This window comes from Oryza brachyantha, chromosome 4 (assembly GCF_000231095.2).
Source record: "Oryza brachyantha chromosome 4, ObraRS2, whole genome shotgun sequence".
NCBI classification, from domain to species: Eukaryota; Viridiplantae; Streptophyta; class Magnoliopsida; order Poales; family Poaceae; genus Oryza; species Oryza brachyantha.
This window is the reverse complement of record NC_023166.2, coordinates 12,860,856-12,879,066: the sequence shown is the minus strand read 5'-3', so window position 1 is coordinate 12,879,066 and position 18,211 is coordinate 12,860,856. Positions and strand designations below refer to the sequence as shown.

The following is an 18,211-nucleotide window of genomic DNA, read 5'->3' as shown; positions in this document are numbered from 1 at the left end:
AGCTAAAATGCTAGCTTGACTTGTTAGAAAAATGAAATAAGCCGAACCGAACTGAGCCGAGTTTGTCACGAGTCGAGCGAGCTAACGAACCACTGTTTTTTTTACGAAATGCATAATATGTCATGGTTATTGCTATATACATCACTATCGTGATTTTTCTAAAAAAAAATCTTCCAATTGTTTTTAATTCTTTTAAAATTCTCATGATATTTACTGAACTAAACCGTGATTTTATCGTTATCGCGTCTATATTGCAATCGTGAGTCGGTGAACCAGAGCCTTCACGATCTTTGGGTTCCAGAAACGAGGTAGAAGTCGCGGATATCGGCCGCAGGGCGCAGGCGTGCGAGCGAGGGAACGCCCTCGAAAGGCTCGAACCGGTGAAAAGTCTGGATAGGCAAGCCCACGCGCGCGCGCCCGTGACGGCGCGGCGAGCTCGCGGCCGCCTGGCTCGGCATCCCCCACCGGCCTCAGCCAACAAACAGTCCACCAGCCCCGCCCCGCCCCGCCGCCACCTGTCGAACGGGACGAGAGGGAGCTTCTCCACACCGCCACCGCAGCAGCAACCCTCCCCCCACCTGTCCCTGCGCTGGCTGGCTCACCGCTCCCGCTCCGCTCCGCTCCAGCCTCCCTTTTAACGGGCTCCTGGCGCGCGCGGGGGCGGCCGTCATGTGCCTCTCCGCCGCCTCCGCCGCATCACCCTCCCGCTTCCTGTCGCCCTCCTCCTCCGCGCTCCCCCGCCGCTTCCTCCACCACCTCCTCGCCGCGCCTCCTCTCCGGTCGTCGCTGCGCTGCATCCCGTTCCACCGGATGGCGGTATTCCCCCTCACTCCCTCAGTACTTGCTGTTCCCCCTATGAATTGCGCTGGTGTGTTCGGTTAGGGCAAAATTACGTGGCTGCTGCGCTCACGCTGTTCAATTTGGGCGAATCAGTTGAACCACGAGCCTGAAACCAATGGATTCGTAGGAGCACCGTATGCTCAATTGTTTCTTTTGCCTTTATAACTAGTGATGTTCAGCTTTTGGCAACCTACTTTACATGTGGCTGTAACTGAACTGCAATTCATGCTGTAATTGAACCCTATGTCTTACTGAGATGAACCATGCTTTACGAATTGATCCACGTACAGATGCAGTGACATAGACATGATTAACATTCAGCTTTCTGAATTGAGAAACTGGTTGCTTTCCAAATGATCCCTGTAGCACTTTCGAAGAATACCACCATTTCTTTCTTTCGTTATTTCCTTTTTGCTTCAGTTTAACCCTGGTCATACCTATGTCTACGAGGCTATGATGAACAGCTGTATGCTTGTATCCGATAATTTCTTGTTTGCCTTTCAGCAATTTTGGACCCAAGGATCACTGGACAAGAACAAAGCTCTGGTTGAATACCTGAAGCAGTATGGTGCTGTTAGAACTGATAAAGTGGCTGAAGTAATGGAAAGTATTGACAGAGCATTATTTGTAGCAGAGGGCCTTACTCCTTACACTGACAGCCCTATGCCTATTGGTTATAACGCGACCATATCTGCTCCTCACATGCATGCGACCTGCTTGGAGCTACTGAAGGATCACCTGCAGCCTGGAATGCATGCTCTAGATGTTGGATCAGGTTCTTGCTGAAACAGCATTCTCCTGTACTTTAAGGATGCAGTTGTATGAATGATTTGCCATTATCCACTAAATCAAAACATTTTTCTGACTACTGACACATTTCGTTTGCACGTATACCTCTGATCTTGTAGGCAGTGGTTACTTGACAGCTTGTTTTGCAATGATGGTTGGACCAGAAGGCCGTGCAGTTGGGATAGAACATATTCCTGAGCTTGTTGCTGCTTCAACTGAGAATGTCCAAAGAAGTGATGCAGCTCAGTTACTGAAGGATGGGTCTCTTTCTCTCCATGTTGCAGGTATGCTAACTGGTGTGACAATGGCACCAGTACCACTGAGCATGCTTTGCTTCCATCTTAGCGAAGTCTAAAAATTTAAGATCACACGGAGCTTTAACTTGTCTTTGCCGTTCTCAACACTGCAGATGGCAGGCTTGGCTGGCCCGACGAGGCGCCATACGATGCCATTCATGTGGGGGCAGCGGCACCGGAAATACCCCAGCCTCTGGTCGATCAGCTGAAGCCCGGTGGCCGGATGGTCATACCCGTCGGCAGCTACTTCCAGGACCTGCAGGTGGTCGACAAGAACGACGACGGCTCGGTCACTGTACGGAACGACGCGTCCGTCCGCTACGTCCCTCTGACCAGCCGCTCAGCTCAGCTGCAAGACTCCTAAATTCCTCTACGGCTCTAGGAGGCGTCGAAACACGTGTAAATACTTCAGACACTTATCTACTGGAATAGTTTCTTCTTCTAACTAGCTAGGTGGTGTGTGGTTTGGTTGAGCCTGATCATCTACTCATCTGGCGATGCTGTAGGACATGAGTTCTGAGCAATAACCAATAAAAGTACCATTTTGCATTTTATACAAGTGATGCTTTGGTGCGTGATTTATTTCATACTTGTATTATGATTCCTCCGTTGTTTCTTTGGATGAAAGGACAACACCATACATCATTTGTTTTCTCTCCCAAATACCTAAAAAATTCACAAACAGTGTTATACTCTGTGAACTATATACTACATCCCAATTTGTAAACTGCATAGTACATCTCAAGATTTTCAGGTGTTTTGGCAGTTTGACTTTTTGGCGCCAAAAACATACATTGTATACTTCACATTGGCTTGAAATTTCTATACGAGATGACCGCGTAAAACGGGTCGGACGAGCTTCCCATCCCGAACAGCCTCATCACGGCGTCCAGCGGCGACGCCGGCTTCCCGCCGGCGGCGTCGGAGGGCAGCTTCCTCACCACCTCCGGCTGCGTGAACCCCTCGACGCACTGGAAGTACTGCATGACGAGCTGCACGCGGCTGTAGGCGGTGCCCTCCCGCCACGCCCCGACCGCCTTCTCGTAGAACATCCGGTTGCTGAAGCTGACGATGCACACGCCTCCCGGCTTCAGCACCCGGAAGATCTCCGCGAAAACCTAGATGACACAAGAATTCAATCCATGAGATTTGGAGAAGAACGCAGCAATGGCGCCACGCAATGAACTGGGATGTGCTACCTTCTCAGGGGACTGAAGGTACTGGACGCTGACGGTGCAGAGGACGGCGTCGAAGCTGGAGCCCTCGAGCTCGAGCTGCTGCTCCTTGTTGAGGTCCTTGACGAAGAAGTAGTCGAGGCGCGGGTTCTTGGCGAGCTCCTGGGCGTTGAGGCCGTGGCCGACGACACGCCGGAACGGCATCTCCGGCGGCAGGTGGCTGACCCAGGAGCTCATGAGGTCCAGCACGTCCCACCCGGGCCGGAGGCGCTCGCGGTAGAGGTCGGTGAGCGCGGCGAGGAAGCCGTCGTCCACGTGCTTGACGAGGCGCGGGAACGCGTAGAAGTCGCGGTCCGGCCGCGCGTCCAGCTTGGCGCGGCCGTCCGGCGTCAGCACCAGCCGCCGGATGCCGCCTGCCGAGGGCGGCGGCGGCGGCGGCGCGCCTGCCGGTGCAGGGGAGCACCGCGGCGGGGGCGGACGCGGCGCGCGAGGCGGAGCACGGAGCATGGCGTACGCCGCTGTGGAGACTTGAGAGGCTCACTCGCTGGCTCGTCGCTGACGGCGCCGCGTTATCTCGTCGAGTTGGAGTTTGAGTGGCTGGTGGGCTGGTGGTGTTGGCGACGCGGTGACCGACCAGATCAAAGCTTGTTCTTTTGAGGCCGTCCGTTCCCTCCCCGGCCGGTCTCCCCCCGAGAAAATGGGAGAATTGGGTCTCCAAACGTAGCGCTTCGCGTTGCGCTGCCGTCTCCCTCTCCCTACAATTTTCTCCTCCCTCTCGCTCTCCCTGTCGCTGTCGCGCGCACGAGAAAGGCATGTCTCGCTCTCGCGCGTACCAAAATGATTTAGTTAGCTTATCCCGGTGCAAAGCTGACACGGCGGTGACGAGGCTGACGGCTACGAGGTGGTGGGCTCTTCGGGCCCCTCCTCGTCGTCCCCCGCGCGGGTATAACTCGCGCGCCCTCCCGGCGCAATGCCGGCCGTGGCCGTATCGCAGCATTAGAGCCTCTGCCGCCGCCGCCGAGGCGTTGCCCGAGGAGCGAGACGATGCCGCATCTGGAAGGCGGGTCACTGGTGGTCGGGGGGCACGAGCTCCTCGCGAGCGCCCCACCCAACGTCGCCCTCCGCTCCGCCGCCATCGCCGCCGCCCCGGGCGCCGCGTTCCTTGGCGCCACGGCTCCGGCGCCGTCCAGCCGCCACGTGTTCTCCCTCGGTACCCTCGCCAGGTAAGCCCGCCCAGAGCAGAGATTGCGATGTGTGCAGCCGCCGGCGCCGGCGCCGCCTGTCCCGGCCTGGTGGTACTGATTCGTGATCGGTTGGTTCTCCGGTGGGGGTGGCTGCGCAGGGGGTGGAGGTGGTTGTCCCTGTTCAGGTTCAAGATCTGGTGGATGATCCCGACCATGGGCGAGGACGCCGCCGGCGTTCAAGCGGAGACGCAGATGCTGCTCCTGGAGGCGAGAAACGGGGCGGGTGCGGCAGCGGCGGGGGAAGCGTTGTACGTGCTCATGCTGCCGGTTCTTGACGGCGGATTCCGAGCCAGCCTCCAGGGGAGCCTCGACAATGAGCTCCAATTCTGCTTCGAGAGCGGTAGGTGTTCGAATCAAAACACACTGCAGTACCGCACATTTAGGAAATTTGGTTGGGATTTCTGAACGAGTACATGGTGGACTGTTGTTAGGTGATCCTGAGGTTCAGACACTGGAAGCAGTAGATGCTGTATTCATCAACTCAGGGGACAATCCTTTCAAGCTTATGAAGGAATCAATCAAGTAATGCTATACTCCAACAATGACATGGAGTTTTTGTTCAATTTGCAGCTTGCTCACTTCACTTGTATCTATCTCCATGTAGGATATTATCTAAGATCAAAGGAACTTTCAGTCACATAGAGGACAAGGAGGTATAGTGTAGCTAAGAATGTTCATTTTTGTAATTCTATCCCCTACTTAGAATTATATTGTTAGTCATGTAAACCTTTTCAAGCTAATAGTTCTTTCTTATTTTGTTTTAAATTTTTTTTCACATATGTCAGATCCCTGCAAACCTGGACTGGTTTGGGTGGTGCACTTGGGATGCTTTTTATAAAGCCGTTAACCCAGCGGGGATTGAAAGAGGCCTTAAAAGGTATGGATGAATAATTTTATTTACGTGATACTCGAAAAAAATGGAGTGCCAATTTTTTGCCAACATATTGTTGTGAATTCCTGATGATGCATTTCTTGTTTTATAGTTTGTGTGAAGGAGGTGCACCACCAAAGTTTCTGATTATAGATGATGGGTGGCAAGATACTATCAACGAATTCAAAGAAGAGGATGAGGCCCTCGTCGAACAGACTGTGTTAGCACCTATCCATTTTTTAATTAGCTGATTGGCCCATGCAATCTATTTAAATTCTTGTTTAGCTAACAAAATTTAGTCCAGAATACTTGATTTCATATTAAATAAACACCAATATATTTTGAAGTCTCTCCATATGTGATTGTTAAAGAGAGAATCTGGATCCACCAAAATAAGCTATATATTTTATCTTTATTGTGAGATTTTGCAGGCAGTTTCCATTTTTTTCCTCTCTCAGATTTTTAATCACTGTCATCGCTATATACATACACTTTATACGCAGAAATGTGCATTCCTCTGTTTCTGATTGTGTTGCAAATTGTTAGGTTTGCTGAGAGGCTTGTTGATGTGATGGAGAACGATAAGTTTAGGGGAGAAACCTGCAAGAATCTTGAAGACCATGTAAAGAAAATTAAAGAAAATTATGGAGTCAAGTACTTGATTCTTATTGAAATACTAGTCCTTTAACTATATTTTCGTAATATGTGCTGAGAAAAAAATTGTGTATGAAACTACAGGTATGTCTACATATGGCATGCTTTACATGGGTATTGGGGTGGTGTCGTCACGACATCTGATGCAATGAAGAAGTACAATCCAAGGCTAGTTTACCCAGTCCAGTCTCCAGGTAATGTTGCAAATTTGAGGGATATAGCCATGGACAGCTTGCAGAAATTTGGAGTCGCTATCATTGATCCTGCCAAGATATATGAGTTCTACAATGATCAGCACAGCTACCTTTCTAGTGTGGGTGTGGATGGTGTGAAGGTTGATGTGCAGAATGTGATGGAGACTATTGGGATGGGTTTTGGTGGTCGTGTTGCATTAACTCAGAAGTACCAACAAGCTCTTGAGGAATCCATTGCTCGGAATTTCAAAGGAAACAACCTAATCTGCTGCATGAGTCACAACACAGAGAATATTTTTAGGTAGATATCCTTATATGTGACTAATGTGTGATACACATGGAATTTAGCGTATGTCTGGGTTCTTTGTAGTGCATTGAAGAGTGCAGTTGCTAGAGCATCAGAAGATTTCATGCCTCGGGAGCCAAAAATGCAAACCCTGCACATTGCTACTGTGGCATTCAATAGCCTTTTATTGGGAGAAATTTTCATACCTGATTGGGATATGTTTCATGTGAGATTCTGGCACTCCCAATAGCTCCTTTTCTATTCTTTCGTGTCAGGCTGCTAGCTAATTTTCCCTTCTTGCCAATGTAAAGAGTAAGCATGATTCAGCAGAATTTCATGGAGCTACGAGAGCTCTGAGTGGTGGTGGTGTTTATGTCAGGTGATTTTGCAATATATTTTATTCAGGTGTGGTGTTTGCATTTTAAGAGATTTGTATGAGCTTATTATGGATTTATATTTCTGAACTGATATGCAGCGACAAACCAGGAGTGCATGATTTCAGTATTCTTAAAAAACTTGTTCTACCAGATGGCTTGATTCTAAGAGCAAAGTATGCTGGTCGTCCAACTCGTGATTGCCTGTTCAATGACCCGGTCATGGACGGCAAAAGGTATATATATAAACTAATTTAGCTTATCCAGTTTCCTACTTATTCTACAAATATTGCAAAGTTACAAACTCATTAACTTTTGTGCAGTCTGTTGAAAATATGGAACCTGAACAAGTTCTCTGGAGTCATTGGAGTGTTTAACTGTCAGGGAGCTGGAAATTGGACTTGGCCAGTGAAAGAAAATGCTCCTGTTCTCACTACCGTCCGCATCACTGGTGATCTCTCCCCATCAGATGTGGATTTACTTGAGGAGATAGCCGGGGATGAGTGGAATGGAGAGACCGCAGTATTTGCTTTCAATTCATGTAAATTCCGTTGCACACCGCTCATTTCATTCATCGAACCTTTTCACGATTATTAACCTCGGTTATGCCTTCAGTTTCTCTCGCAAGGCTTCAGAAACACCAGAATTTGGAGGTTTCTTTATCCACTATGACATGTGAGATATACACCATATCACCAATAAAGGTCAGGTTTTTGTCCATTCACCTACTTTGAGCAACCACTGACTCAATCTATTCTTCTTACAGAAATGCCCTTGTTTTTGTACCAGGTCTTTGGTGGGCTTGTTCAGTTTGCGCCTCTTGGACTGATCAACATGTACAACTCTGGTGGCGCACTCGAAGATTTGACAAGCGCTGATGATTCTTCGGCAACCACAGTTCAGATCAAATGCCGAGGGCCAGGGCGGTTTGGGGCGTATTCAGCCACCAGGCCGGACATTTGCAGAGTTGATGAGCACGAAGTAGAGTTCAACCACAGAGAGGATGATGGCTTTCTGGCCTTTGATCTCCCTCATGGTTCTTCCCAGAACAACCTCAGAAACATTGAGATTCTGTACAGGGCTTCCTGAACCCCCATTTTTCAGGCTCGATTTCTACGCTCTTTCAAGCAATTTATGCTGTTCTTCGCTCGCTGTGGACAGCTACTGCTTCACGGGAGCGTGTGTTCGCTCTGAATTACTGTATCACGCGTATTGTTTGTGCCAATTTAATTTGGGCTTGTTCTATATTTCTAATTTGCTAGTCGCAGTTATAACATAGAGTTGATATTTTGCCAGATTATGATTCCCATTTTGTGCCAATATTAATTTAGAACAAAAGATCATCTATGTGCAGTAAAATTTTAATAACTTGTATAAGAGGCAGGAAGGAATTGCATGGATGAGCCATGAATTGAATTCCTTTTAGCTTAGACCTTTCAGTTACATCAAGAACTAGCGCTCTTGTTCTAGGGCAGTGTCGTCTCGATTGCAAGATCATTTTACAATTGGATGCGTGGATTACTCCACCGTGTATGGCGATCTCGTGCTCACGAATGCAAGATGGCTTGGCTAATCGGAATCAGAGTGACCTAATCTTCCATGACCTGAGCTTGAGCGGCAGCCGCGCGAGCATGGTGTCGGCCGCCGCCACGCTCCTCGTGCTGGTAACGAGCTTGAACCACTGGCTCTCCGGGTCGCAGCTGTTGTCCGCGCTCAGGCACCGGCACGGGTTGGTCACCACGCTCCGGCCGTCGTCGCCGACGTCCAGGCAGAGCATGCCGCCGCCACCGGAGGAGGAGGACGACGACGAGGCGTTGACGGCGACGTGCAGCTTGGAGTCCGAGACGAGGCTCCACCGCGCCAGCTCGTCGCCGCAGGACAGGCCGAGGCGCGCCGGCCGGCCGGCGCCCTCGGCGCGGAGGCACAGCAGCGGGTTGTCGCGCAGCGCCAGCCTCTGCTGGCTCGCCGTGTGCGCCCACGCCTCCGTCTGGCCGCACGGCCCCAGCTCCAGCGTCGTCTGCAGCAGCGACGACCGCCGCACCACGCACCGCCCCGTCGTCGGGTGGAACAGCACCGTGTACGGCGCCGCCTCCGCCAGACCAGGCCCTGCAAGCCGAAAGCACAGTCACCATTAACGGCTCGGAAGACTCGCCGGAGAAGATAGCGGCGTTCGCCGGCGGCAGAGACGCGTGGCTGGCGAACCTACCTCTGAAGGGGCGCTGCAGGGCGTGGATCCTGGCCAGGGCGGTCTCGTTGCGGGGCTTGCACCACGCCCAGTCGAGCACGCCGTAGACCTCGTCGAGGCCGAGCACGCCCTCGCGGAGGTAGTAGCTCCCCTGCAGCGTCCAGAGCGCCCAGTCCAGGTCGAGGTCGGCGGCGACGGCGGCGACGCAGCCGTAGAACCGGTTGTCGTTGACGTTGCCACCGCGGTTGTCGACGCCGAACTCGCTGAGGAACACCGGCCAGCCCTGGTCGAGCAGGTACAGCGCGCGCCGCGCCACGCTCGCCGCGATCCTGGCGCACACCTGGTTGGCGTTCCCCGTCCGCCACTCCTGCCCGTTGGAGAAGCCGTACCAGTGCACCTCGAACGCCACCTTCCCGGCGAAGCTGACGTTCACCTGCCGCGAGTTGAGGAACGCCAGGTCGTTGTCGAAGCTCAGCCCGGAGAGGATGACGACCACCCGCGGGTTCGCCGCGTGCACCGCCTCCGCGCCGCGCTGCATGTACCTGCATTGCCGTTTTTCCCCCGGCCCGGCACACTCGTCAGCTTAGCCGCCGATCAGCCTCGCCGCCCGCGGCGCCATTACTACAGTACAAGCAGCAGACCAAGCCTGTACTTTTTTTCTGTGTGCATCTTTTTGCCGATGGCGCCATTACTAGTGGCAGTACACACTACACTACACTGGGTGACTGACTGGAATGAATGATGCAAACGGAAAACAGTTTTTAGCACACCAATGTACCTACACCCGTGTGCTTGTAAGTTATCTAAATAGTCATAAAAAATATAAAAAAATTGATAAGATAGATTAATATGAGTTATATCACTTCATAAACATGTAAGTTTAAATTCAACTTCTACAAGTTGTAGAAAAAATAAATAAAACTGAAACTAACTATACGCATATTTATAATAGTTTTTGTTATTTTTGCTACAACTTGTAGAAGATGAATTTAAGCGTGCATGTTGGTGGAGTGATATAACTCATATTAAACTATCTTATTAATTTTTTTATATTTTTTATAACTATTTAAATGACATGCAAACAACGGATGTATATACACTCGTGTGCTAATAAACTGCTTCCTGATGCAAAACTGCTACTGCTACTGAAACGAAGGCCATTACTGTTCTTTCACATGCTTGTCCAGAGGTGAGCAATGGCGCCATGGCGGACGCGGCCGGGCCAGCTACTCAGCTGCCAACCACTAGCTCCTCCAGGTTCATTTACTGATGCAGGACATGGCCGATGAACAATGTGGTTCGGTTCGTGTACTGGCGTGCAAATTGATGAGGAGATGGAGAGCGATGGATCAATGAGTGGTCACTGGTCACTTACTTGTACCAGTCGGCGGAATTCTGCCTGGAGCCGCGGAGCTCGTTGCGGAGGCTCATGGCGACGACGTTGGGGACGCCGGCGAACATGGTGGCCATCTTGGTGAGGCCGTCGACCCAGACGTCCGGGTCGAAGTAGGCGTCGCCGAAGAAGCCATTGCCGTCGTTGTTGCCGCAGCACCACCCTGGCTTGCTCACGTGGTTGTCCAAGATCACCATGACGCCGTTCTCGCCCAGGCTGCTCACCACCGCCTGCACGGGCACACACACGGCGGCGGCGCCGGCGATCATCAGCCTCTCTCTCGCATTGTCAGATCAAAGCAAAGGTGGCAGCGAACTTGCCTTGAACGCGTCGATGAGCTTGAGGTCGACGACGGCGGGGTTGTTGACCCGGATGGCGGCGAGCGACTCGGTGAGGTTGAGCCGCTGGAAGGACTGCGCGACGGTGAGCGACGAGTAGGAGGCGTTGGTCACCATGAACGTCGCCCAGGTGAGCCGGACGCAGTTGAACCCCATGGCGGCCACGTCCTTGGCGATGGCGTCCACCGGCTGCTTCCCGAGCCCCTCCGCCAGCATCGTCTCCAGGTGCGACGGCCAGTTCACGCACGCCAGCTTCACCCGGTTCCCGCCCTCGTCGACGATCCACCTCGACGCCGTCGACAGCGTCGGCGCCCCCGCCGCCGACCGCCCGTGGCTGGCCAAGCCAAGAACGGCGAGCCACAACGCCGCCGCGACGAGCGGACGACGCTGCATCGGCCTCATGGCGACGCCGGCCGGCCGGCAGGCAATGGTGGCCTCCAAGAAGCAACAGCGAGGTGGATTTATAGCGAGTGCCGGGGTTGCTTCAGCATGGGGATGGGCGAGCCTTCAAGGCATCACCGTGGCGACGCCGCCACCGCCGCCGACGCCGACGATCTCTCCTACCCCAATTAAGCTGGTCCTTGGCACGTGTGAAGTGGAGGCGATGGGGCCATGAACGAGTGAGCAAATCACGATCACATTGCTGACGTCTCAAGAATGCAACTACTGTTTTATACTTCAAGGCAGGACAATGATCCGAGGACACAAACGATTAATTAAGTATTACTCCGTATAAAATTGAACGAAGAAAACTCTCTGATAAACAGTGCTAAAAGAAAATTTATGCAAAAATCGTACCGTTTAAAAGTTTAAAAAACGTGTTCACGAGATAATCCTTAGTCCGTGACAATGCAGGGCTGGGCTATGCTCTTACTATACAAAACTTGGCTCAGAGAAAACAAAGAATGTCTCAGAAAACAAAGAATTTCTCTGCACGTCGGTCGGTAGGTGGTTGGAGTAAAAATGGCCACCAAACTCTTGCAGTTAGAACTTCGGTTTGGACCTTTTATAGTGATAATGGAGTATTGATGTTGGTTACCTGTAGCGATTATTAGCTGTACCTTACTTTGCAATTAAAAGGAGAGCTAATCGTGGTTCGTTTGTATAATTTTTTCGTGAAGCAATCAATATTCGGTAGTGCGGCATTGTGCGCACAACTTTACTCGAGATTTATTTGAGGAGCTCGTCCAAAGCTTCACGCTGTTGTCACCAATTCAGCTAGGAGAGGACAGTTTAGGGGTTTTGCTTTTACTCCAAGAATGGTGATAGCCGTGTTCCAGATCATGTAAACTGCGTGCGATTACGTATCTGTCTCACATCAGATCAGTTAAAGAAATGACGTCCTGATTCCTGAATGTGCACAGCTGATAAGCTGATGAATGTGGATTGTGTCCTTCAACTAAAAGAAAAGGAGAAAAAGAGATTTAACACATTACAACGCAGACGCTCACACCGTCACCGAAAGCACAAGTGCTACTAAAGCCTTTGTAACCACTGGGCTATGTCACCGAAAACACAAGTGCTACTAAAATTTTTATAACCACTGGGCTATATGCCTTTTCGCGAAAAGGAGAAAAAGAGATGGAAATGAACAAAAAGAGGGGAAGGAGTTGAGTCAGAGTACTGAAAAAAAGGAAAGCTTTCTCTGGTGCCATGGCCCATGTTTGCTGTTTGCATATTTCAGATTGGAGGTGCAAATTCCTAGCTGCTGTAAACTGTAGTAAATCACTGATGAAATGAAAAAATATTGATCCCAGACTGATGCTCCTGCTGTGGTTTTTGCTTCATCCCTCGCATCAAAACACTGACTTCTGAGGTCGTTGAGCCAGTATCTATGCAGTCTTTAGGGAAAAAAAAGGTATCCAACTATCCATCGAACAAGTTGAGATGTGCATAAGAAATTACAATGGCAAGTGGACAACTCATGTATGTGACATTGTTACCTCAATATCTGCACACAATTCCTTTGAGTGAACTTACCTTTTGCAATGTTTTTATCCATGTCAAACATACCAACCCTAAAAAGATGATTATTTTTCTCATCCTTAGAAATACCACAAGGTACCAATATAAAATTCGGTATCTTATAGTATTTAAAGTAAGTACCTTTTAATACCTACTAAAATTTCCTAAAAAAATACTCCTTTTATTATCTATAGTATGGAAGAATAAGCACGGTATTTTTCTGTACACTCCTTTTATTCTCTGCAGTATCTGTACACATAGGAGATATTTTAATACAACTCTGTAAAACAAGACACAAGTAAATTCAATCACAATACTGTACACATGTGATGTTCTGTGTATTATTCTGCAAATTACAATACTGTAGTCATCCAATTGCCTCCAACAACTCCGTAGAACTTGACGCTTATTCTTGGAGAAACAGCTTTTAGCACACGGGTGTAGGTATACCCGTGTGCTTGCATGTCATCTAAATAGTTATAAAAAAATATGAAAAAAATTAATAAGATAGATTAATATGAGTTATATCACTCCACAAACATACAAGTTTAAATTCAACTTCTACAAGTTCTAGCAAAAACAAAACTGAAACTAACTATACGCATATTCATAATTGTTTTTGTTATTTTTGCTATAACTTGTAAAAGATGAATATAAACTTGCATGTTGGTGGAGTGATATAACTCATATTAAACTATCTTGTTTAATTTTTCTAAATTTTTTATAACTATTTAGATGATCTGAAGCAACGGGTATATATACACCCGTGTGCTAAAAAACTCTTCCGCTTATTCTGTCTGACCACATATATTTTCGAAATAATGTCATGCTTAGCTAGACGATGTTGGAGACCAGGGACCAAGAGATGGCAACTGCAAAATGGAGGTGCCGCCTGGTATACCTTTACTGCTTAATATAATTTTGAACCACTGACTCTCAGGGTTGCAATTTGGATCCAAGGTGAGGCACTCGCACAGATTCGTTTCAATGGTACCATCAGGAGTGGCATCCAAGCATACTCTGGTTCCATTTTTAGTGAGTTCAGCCGAAACATGCATTCCTGAATATGATATTAGTTGCCACTTTGCACTGGATTTGCTGCAATCTGTCCCCAGCTTTGCATTTTCACCGACGGACTTGGCCTGGAGGCATTGACCAGTGTGTTTCAGCACTAACTGGTTTGTTGAAGTGTAGCTCCAAGCGTTTGATTCATCGCATGGACCCAACTCAAGTGCCTCTGATGATTTCACCACTAGACAGAGCCCAGTTAAAGGATGAAATATTACGTTGTAAGGTTCTTTGCTGTTTGGTAGTCCTGGGCCTGGAGTGTACATAAGTATGCATATTACTATGTAGCTGAAGCAAATATAATGCATAATACCATGACGACATGACCAAAAATTTAGTGAACTTTTACATGGAGCACAACAATGTTTAAATAATGCATTGCACTGGCCCTATCCATTTATCAAAGTAGCCTCTTTAGAACAAACTTTATATAAGGGCCAAAAAAATTTCTACCAACAACCGAATAATAGAGAAGGTGTTCAATCCTAGACGAGATATGCAGAAGTTTATGTGTTGGTTCATTAAAAAGCGGACCATTTTTTAACCACAAATAACCACTGTAAAGACTATGATATAAAATTCAATGTAAAACGCAAGGCACAATTCCAAAAATCTAAAAAATATTGGATCCAGCTAATGTTGCTAGATAAGAAAAAAATTGATATAGGTGAGGCACAAACCTTGAAATGGTGATTGCAGAGAATTGATCCTTTTAATAAAGCTGGGGTTTCTAGTGGCAGACCAATCCCACGACAGCAATCCATATGATTCATCATAAGCTAGAGTACCCTCCCTGATATAATAGCTCCCTTGCAGAGCCCAAATAGCCCAGTCCAGATCCATTTCAGCTGCCACACTTAAGAAGCAGGTAAGATAGCGATTGTCAGCGACGTGTGCGCCAGACATGTCAAACCCAAACTCAGAGAAAAACAATGGCCAGCCTTGCTGAAGTAGGAACAGTCCTTTGTATTTTATGAAGCCAACAACCATCCCACAAACATCATTTTGATTCTGGGATCCCCAGTTGCCACCATCTGAGAAACCATACCAGTGCTGCTCATAGACTAACTTTCCAGTAAATGATAGTTGAACTTTTTTTGAGAACAAGAAGTCGAGAGTATTGTCAAATTCCAGGCCTGACAAAATAACAAGGACGCCAGGGTTTGCTGCATGAACAACCTCAGCACCCTGTTGCATGTACCTAAGATGGGAATATATTATAAAGGAAAATTTTCCAAAAATATGAGTCACACAGAAAAATATTTTCAATACTTTGTTAAAGAAAAAGCCTTAGCGTCCAAGTAACAAACCTGAACCACAAAGTAACATTTTGTTTGTCACCTCGAAGCTCATTTCTTAAGCTCATGCCCACAACATTTTTTGTGTTCCTAAACATTGTTGCCATTGTACTGAGGCCACTCAACCATTCATCTGGGTCAAAGTAAGTGTCACCAAAAAAACCATTACCATCTCGTTGGCTGCAACACCATCCTGGTGTGGTCATTTGGTTATCAAGTATAACCATAATATTATTCCTGCCCAAAGCTGACACCACTTCCTGAAGTAATTAATTTAACTGTGTTAGAAGCAACAGATAATCAGAATTCCTTTGATGTATAGTATAGATGAATTCTCTTAAAATATACTCCTGTCTGCTGAGTTTATAAGCATCTATTTTGGTATATTACTGGGTCAACGAACTAGATACCTCATTGCAAAAAGATAGATAAGCAAAAGATTGCTGTTTTGGATTAAGAAAAAGAAGAAGCAGGCCACCTAATGCAACCAGTTGCCATCTATCTTCAGAATAAATAACACAAAAAGGGACTGTTCTAGCTAGAGCATTGTGACTTGCAAGGCACACTCATCTTGGACCATCAACTTGGTGACTAGTACGTATAATGTAGATAAAATTAAACTGGCTTGGAAGAAAAACAAAAGGGAAAGGGAAAGCTATTCAAACAACTAGTGTTGCTTTTTCCTGAGATTCAACTTGAAATTGATTGTTCTATTGAAACAAGCAAAAAATGGATATCCTAAGTATAAGTTTAAAATCATGGGTGACAAGATTGTGATGAGATCATCTTATCAAAATACATGATCTTCAAAGTTTTGACTTCCAAGCAACTTGTTTTAATTAAATAAAACAGGATGAATTGCATTCGGTTTAGTTATAAGTCAATTGATTCATCGCATTATATTACTTGCTACAATGTAAGTTTAGTTATAAGTCAATTGATTCATCGCATTATATTACTTGCTACAATGTAAGTCTACAATCTTACAAATCATAATGACTATTTCTTCACACAATATAGAGTTTATATGGACTCCGACTTAGTTGTTTAAACGAACCCATTGCTTTCAACAGGATTGTAAATCAGTCTGTTCGTCTCAACAATGTTATCTAGGGAAAATCTCTACTTTTTTGGCCCTATCAGCAGAACTAGTATAGTGGCCCGCGCAAATTGCGTGGCTTGCATCGTTATAAATTGTATCTATATATGGTCTCTTATCGAGATAATGATTGTTTTTTAATTGTTTAATTTGAATTTAAATTTTTCTAAATTATATTTTTTACATGGAACCCCATTTACTTGTATTCTAAACTGAGTTTTGAATTTTCCTAAACTGTATTTACACATGGACTCTTTTATTATTTTTTCTTTATTTTTATTTCTGAAATTGTATTTCTAATCCGATTTTTTAAACCGGAATTTTAGATATTTCCAAATTGCATTTATAGATGGACTCTTCCCTCAATATAGTTATTTTAAAATTTTTATTCCGAGTTTTGAATTTTTCTAAAATGTATTTCCACATGGACTCTTTTTATTATTTTTCTTTATTTTTAATTTAAGTCAGATGACAGCTGAAATCTCCTATAGCTCTACCTAATCTGTTTGCGTCATATATATATACTAAAATATTTTACTTAGTACCCACAAACATAGTAATCGGTCATTAACATCTCTGTACGATTGATAATTTTCCAAGTCAGATGACACCTGAAATCTCCTACAGCTTTACCTAATCTGTTTGTGTCATATATATACAAAAATACTTTACTTAGTACCCACTACCCACAAACATAGTAATCGGTCATTAACATCTCTGTCCAATTGATAATTTTCCTTTTGTCCGATTGTTCTTTTTTTCTTTTCTCATATTTTTCTTCTGTTAATGTTAGAATTTCTAGTCCGTCAGAGACAACGTGTAGGCTTATTTTCCTATTACTTTATATATATAATAGATGACTTGTTTCTAGCCGTAAGAGATAATGCATTGTAAAAATCGATCATTTTGAACTTGCTAACAGTAGAAACAGCTGCCAATTCAATGGTGGTTGTAAAAAAAATCGAGGAACTATTTCTTACGACTATCATTAATATGGTTTGATTAACAATGCCAAAATTCTAAGGAGGCTAGAACCACCGATAGCTCCAACAAGGTATTGTTTTGGCCATTCGAGGAGAGACACTTACCTTGAACACATCGATGAGGGGCAGGTCGAGGAGTTGAGGGTTGTTGACCCGGACGCCGGCGGCGGACTCCCGCATGCCGAGGAGCTCCAGCGACCACCGCAGCGGCAGGTTCGCCAGCGTGGCGTTGGTGGCGAGGTAGGTCGGCCAGGTGAGCCTGACGCAGTTGAAGCCCATCGCCGCCACGCGCGCCGCGATGTCCCCCACGCCGCGCCGCGACAGGCCCTCCGCGGCCGCGGGCTCCAGGTGCGACGCCCAGTTGGCGCACGCCAGCTTCACGCGCCGCCCGTCCGCGCCCACCACCCACCGCGACGCCGTCGAGAGCGGCAGCGGCGGGAGCGATGAGGCGGCGGCGAGCGGGAACGGGAGCAGGAGCAGCAGCAGCAGCAGCAGCAGCGGAGTTGGAGTGGAAGCCATGGTCACGAGTGGGGTGCGGCCAGCGAGGCGGATCTGAGGGGGTTTAAAAGGAAGGAGATGTCCCTATGACAGGTGGGACCACCATAAGGTGGATCCGGCTAATTAGCGAAACGTGACAGGCCGGTTCGTGCGGTTAGGTCCAACGCGCAAGCGAAGTCCCAATCCAATGGCCAGTGGGCAGCAGGACGGCGGCGGCTCTCCCTGCCTCCACCGCAAGTACGGCGCCGGAGCCGGACATGTGCCGCCGCGCTCAAATCCGTCCACTCACGACATCATCGACGACACCGCGCTCCAGGGTCCAGGCAGCTACCCCTGCCAACCTTCATCGATGAGCGCTGCGTGTTCTTTCCTCCTCGGTCCCCGCCCGGCCTCCATCGGCGCGGTTGTACGACGTCCTTGCTACGTGGGGGGGAGGGGGGGGGGGCACCCGCTGGACGCCCGTCGCCCTCCACCTGTCCGTGGAAATGCTCGACGCCTCTGGCGCCATCCCAGACAAGCAGCACACTCGAGTCATGTTCGTGGAAATGTTGGCCGCAGGCCCGCAGTAGATGAGATTGGAGGGAGGTGGTGGAGATGTTTACCGCCATGCGTGAGGTTGGGGCACCATCTGAATTTTGACACATTGGTGGCCATCGTCACA

General features: G+C 47.8%; 5 protein-coding genes across 5 annotated transcripts; 2 read left to right on the top strand and 3 right to left on the bottom strand.

Annotated features, from left to right (window-relative positions):
• The first annotated feature begins 338 nt into the window (after positions 1–338).
• LOC102702650 (protein-L-isoaspartate O-methyltransferase) lies at positions 339–2,479 on the top strand. The gene is made up of 4 exons (XM_006652361.3): positions 339–816; positions 1,345–1,615; positions 1,749–1,913; positions 2,039–2,479. Exons 1-4 carry the CDS (start codon positions 670–672, stop codon positions 2,287–2,289), a joined length of 834 nt encoding a protein of 277 aa, XP_006652424.1. The 5' UTR covers positions 339–669; the 3' UTR covers positions 2,290–2,479.
• Positions 2,480–2,518: 39 nt separating this feature from the next.
• On the bottom strand, positions 2,519–3,697 carry LOC102709460. The gene is made up of 2 exons (XM_006653465.3): positions 3,125–3,697; positions 2,519–3,043 (listed from the first exon to the last, which is right to left on the bottom strand). Exons 1-2 carry the CDS (start codon positions 3,605–3,607, stop codon positions 2,729–2,731), a joined length of 798 nt encoding a protein of 265 aa, XP_006653528.2. The 5' UTR covers positions 3,608–3,697; the 3' UTR covers positions 2,519–2,728.
• Positions 3,698–4,060: 363 nt separating this feature from the next.
• Positions 4,061–8,127, top strand: LOC102702368 (probable galactinol--sucrose galactosyltransferase 2). Its single transcript, XM_006652360.3, has 14 exons — positions 4,061–4,323; positions 4,443–4,684; positions 4,776–4,866; positions 4,949–4,997; positions 5,130–5,221; positions 5,328–5,435; positions 5,762–5,869; positions 5,954–6,364; positions 6,434–6,575; positions 6,661–6,728; positions 6,825–6,959; positions 7,047–7,264; positions 7,339–7,427; positions 7,513–8,127. Exons 1-14 carry the CDS (start codon positions 4,145–4,147, stop codon positions 7,810–7,812), a joined length of 2,232 nt encoding a protein of 743 aa, XP_006652423.2. The 5' UTR covers positions 4,061–4,144; the 3' UTR covers positions 7,813–8,127.
• LOC102709173 (glycosyl hydrolase 5 family protein-like) lies at positions 8,073–11,253 on the bottom strand. Its single transcript, XM_040523220.1, is given in 6 exon segments — positions 8,073–8,829; positions 8,930–9,450; positions 10,284–10,531; positions 10,622–11,065; positions 11,067–11,121; positions 11,228–11,253. Coding segments are annotated over 6 exon segments (1,821 nt in total). The 3' UTR covers positions 8,073–8,302.
• A 2,073-nt stretch (positions 11,254–13,326) lies between these two features.
• LOC102702088 (glycosyl hydrolase 5 family protein-like) lies at positions 13,327–17,575 on the bottom strand. Its single transcript, XM_006652359.3, has 4 exons — positions 17,158–17,575; positions 14,983–15,230; positions 14,353–14,873; positions 13,327–13,925 (listed from the first exon to the last, which is right to left on the bottom strand). The coding sequence occupies exons 1-4, from the start codon at positions 17,569–17,571 to the stop codon at positions 13,435–13,437; spliced, it is 1,674 nt and encodes a 557-aa protein (XP_006652422.2). The 5' UTR covers positions 17,572–17,575; the 3' UTR covers positions 13,327–13,434.
• Between the last annotated feature and the right edge of the window lie 636 nt (positions 17,576–18,211).

Bases quoted from the DNA above. Each gene is read 5' to 3' on its own strand.
- LOC102702650 (XM_006652361.3), top strand. From the start codon at position 670: ATGTGCCTCTCCGCCGCCTCCGCCGCATCACCCTCCCGCTTCCTGTCG. The intron at 1,616-1,748 runs GTTCTTGCTGAA...CTGATCTTGTAG, and splicing joins TGCTCTAGATGTTGGATCAG to GCAGTGGTTACTTGACAGCT. The intron at 1,914-2,038 runs GTATGCTAACTG...TCAACACTGCAG, and splicing joins TCTTTCTCTCCATGTTGCAG to ATGGCAGGCTTGGCTGGCCC.
- LOC102709460 (XM_006653465.3), bottom strand. From the start codon at position 3,607: ATGCTCCGTGCTCCGCCTCGCGCGCCGCGTCCGCCCCCGCCGCGGTGC. The intron at 3,044-3,124 runs GTAGCACATCCC...TGTGTCATCTAG, and splicing joins ACCTTCAGTCCCCTGAGAAG to GTTTTCGCGGAGATCTTCCG.
- LOC102702368 (XM_006652360.3), top strand. From the start codon at position 4,145: ATGCCGCATCTGGAAGGCGGGTCACTGGTGGTCGGGGGGCACGAGCTC. The intron at 5,870-5,953 runs GTACTTGATTCT...ATGAAACTACAG, and splicing joins AAAGAAAATTATGGAGTCAA to GTATGTCTACATATGGCATG. The intron at 6,576-6,660 runs GTGAGATTCTGG...GCCAATGTAAAG, and splicing joins CTGATTGGGATATGTTTCAT to AGTAAGCATGATTCAGCAGA.
- LOC102702088 (XM_006652359.3), bottom strand. From the start codon at position 17,571: ATGGCTTCCACTCCAACTCCGCTGCTGCTGCTGCTGCTGCTGCTCCTG. The intron at 15,231-17,157 runs GTAAGTGTCTCT...TAATTACTTCAG, and splicing joins CCCTCATCGATGTGTTCAAG to GAAGTGGTGTCAGCTTTGGG. The intron at 13,926-14,352 runs GTTTGTGCCTCA...TGTACACTCCAG, and splicing joins TCTGCAATCACCATTTCAAG to GCCCAGGACTACCAAACAGC.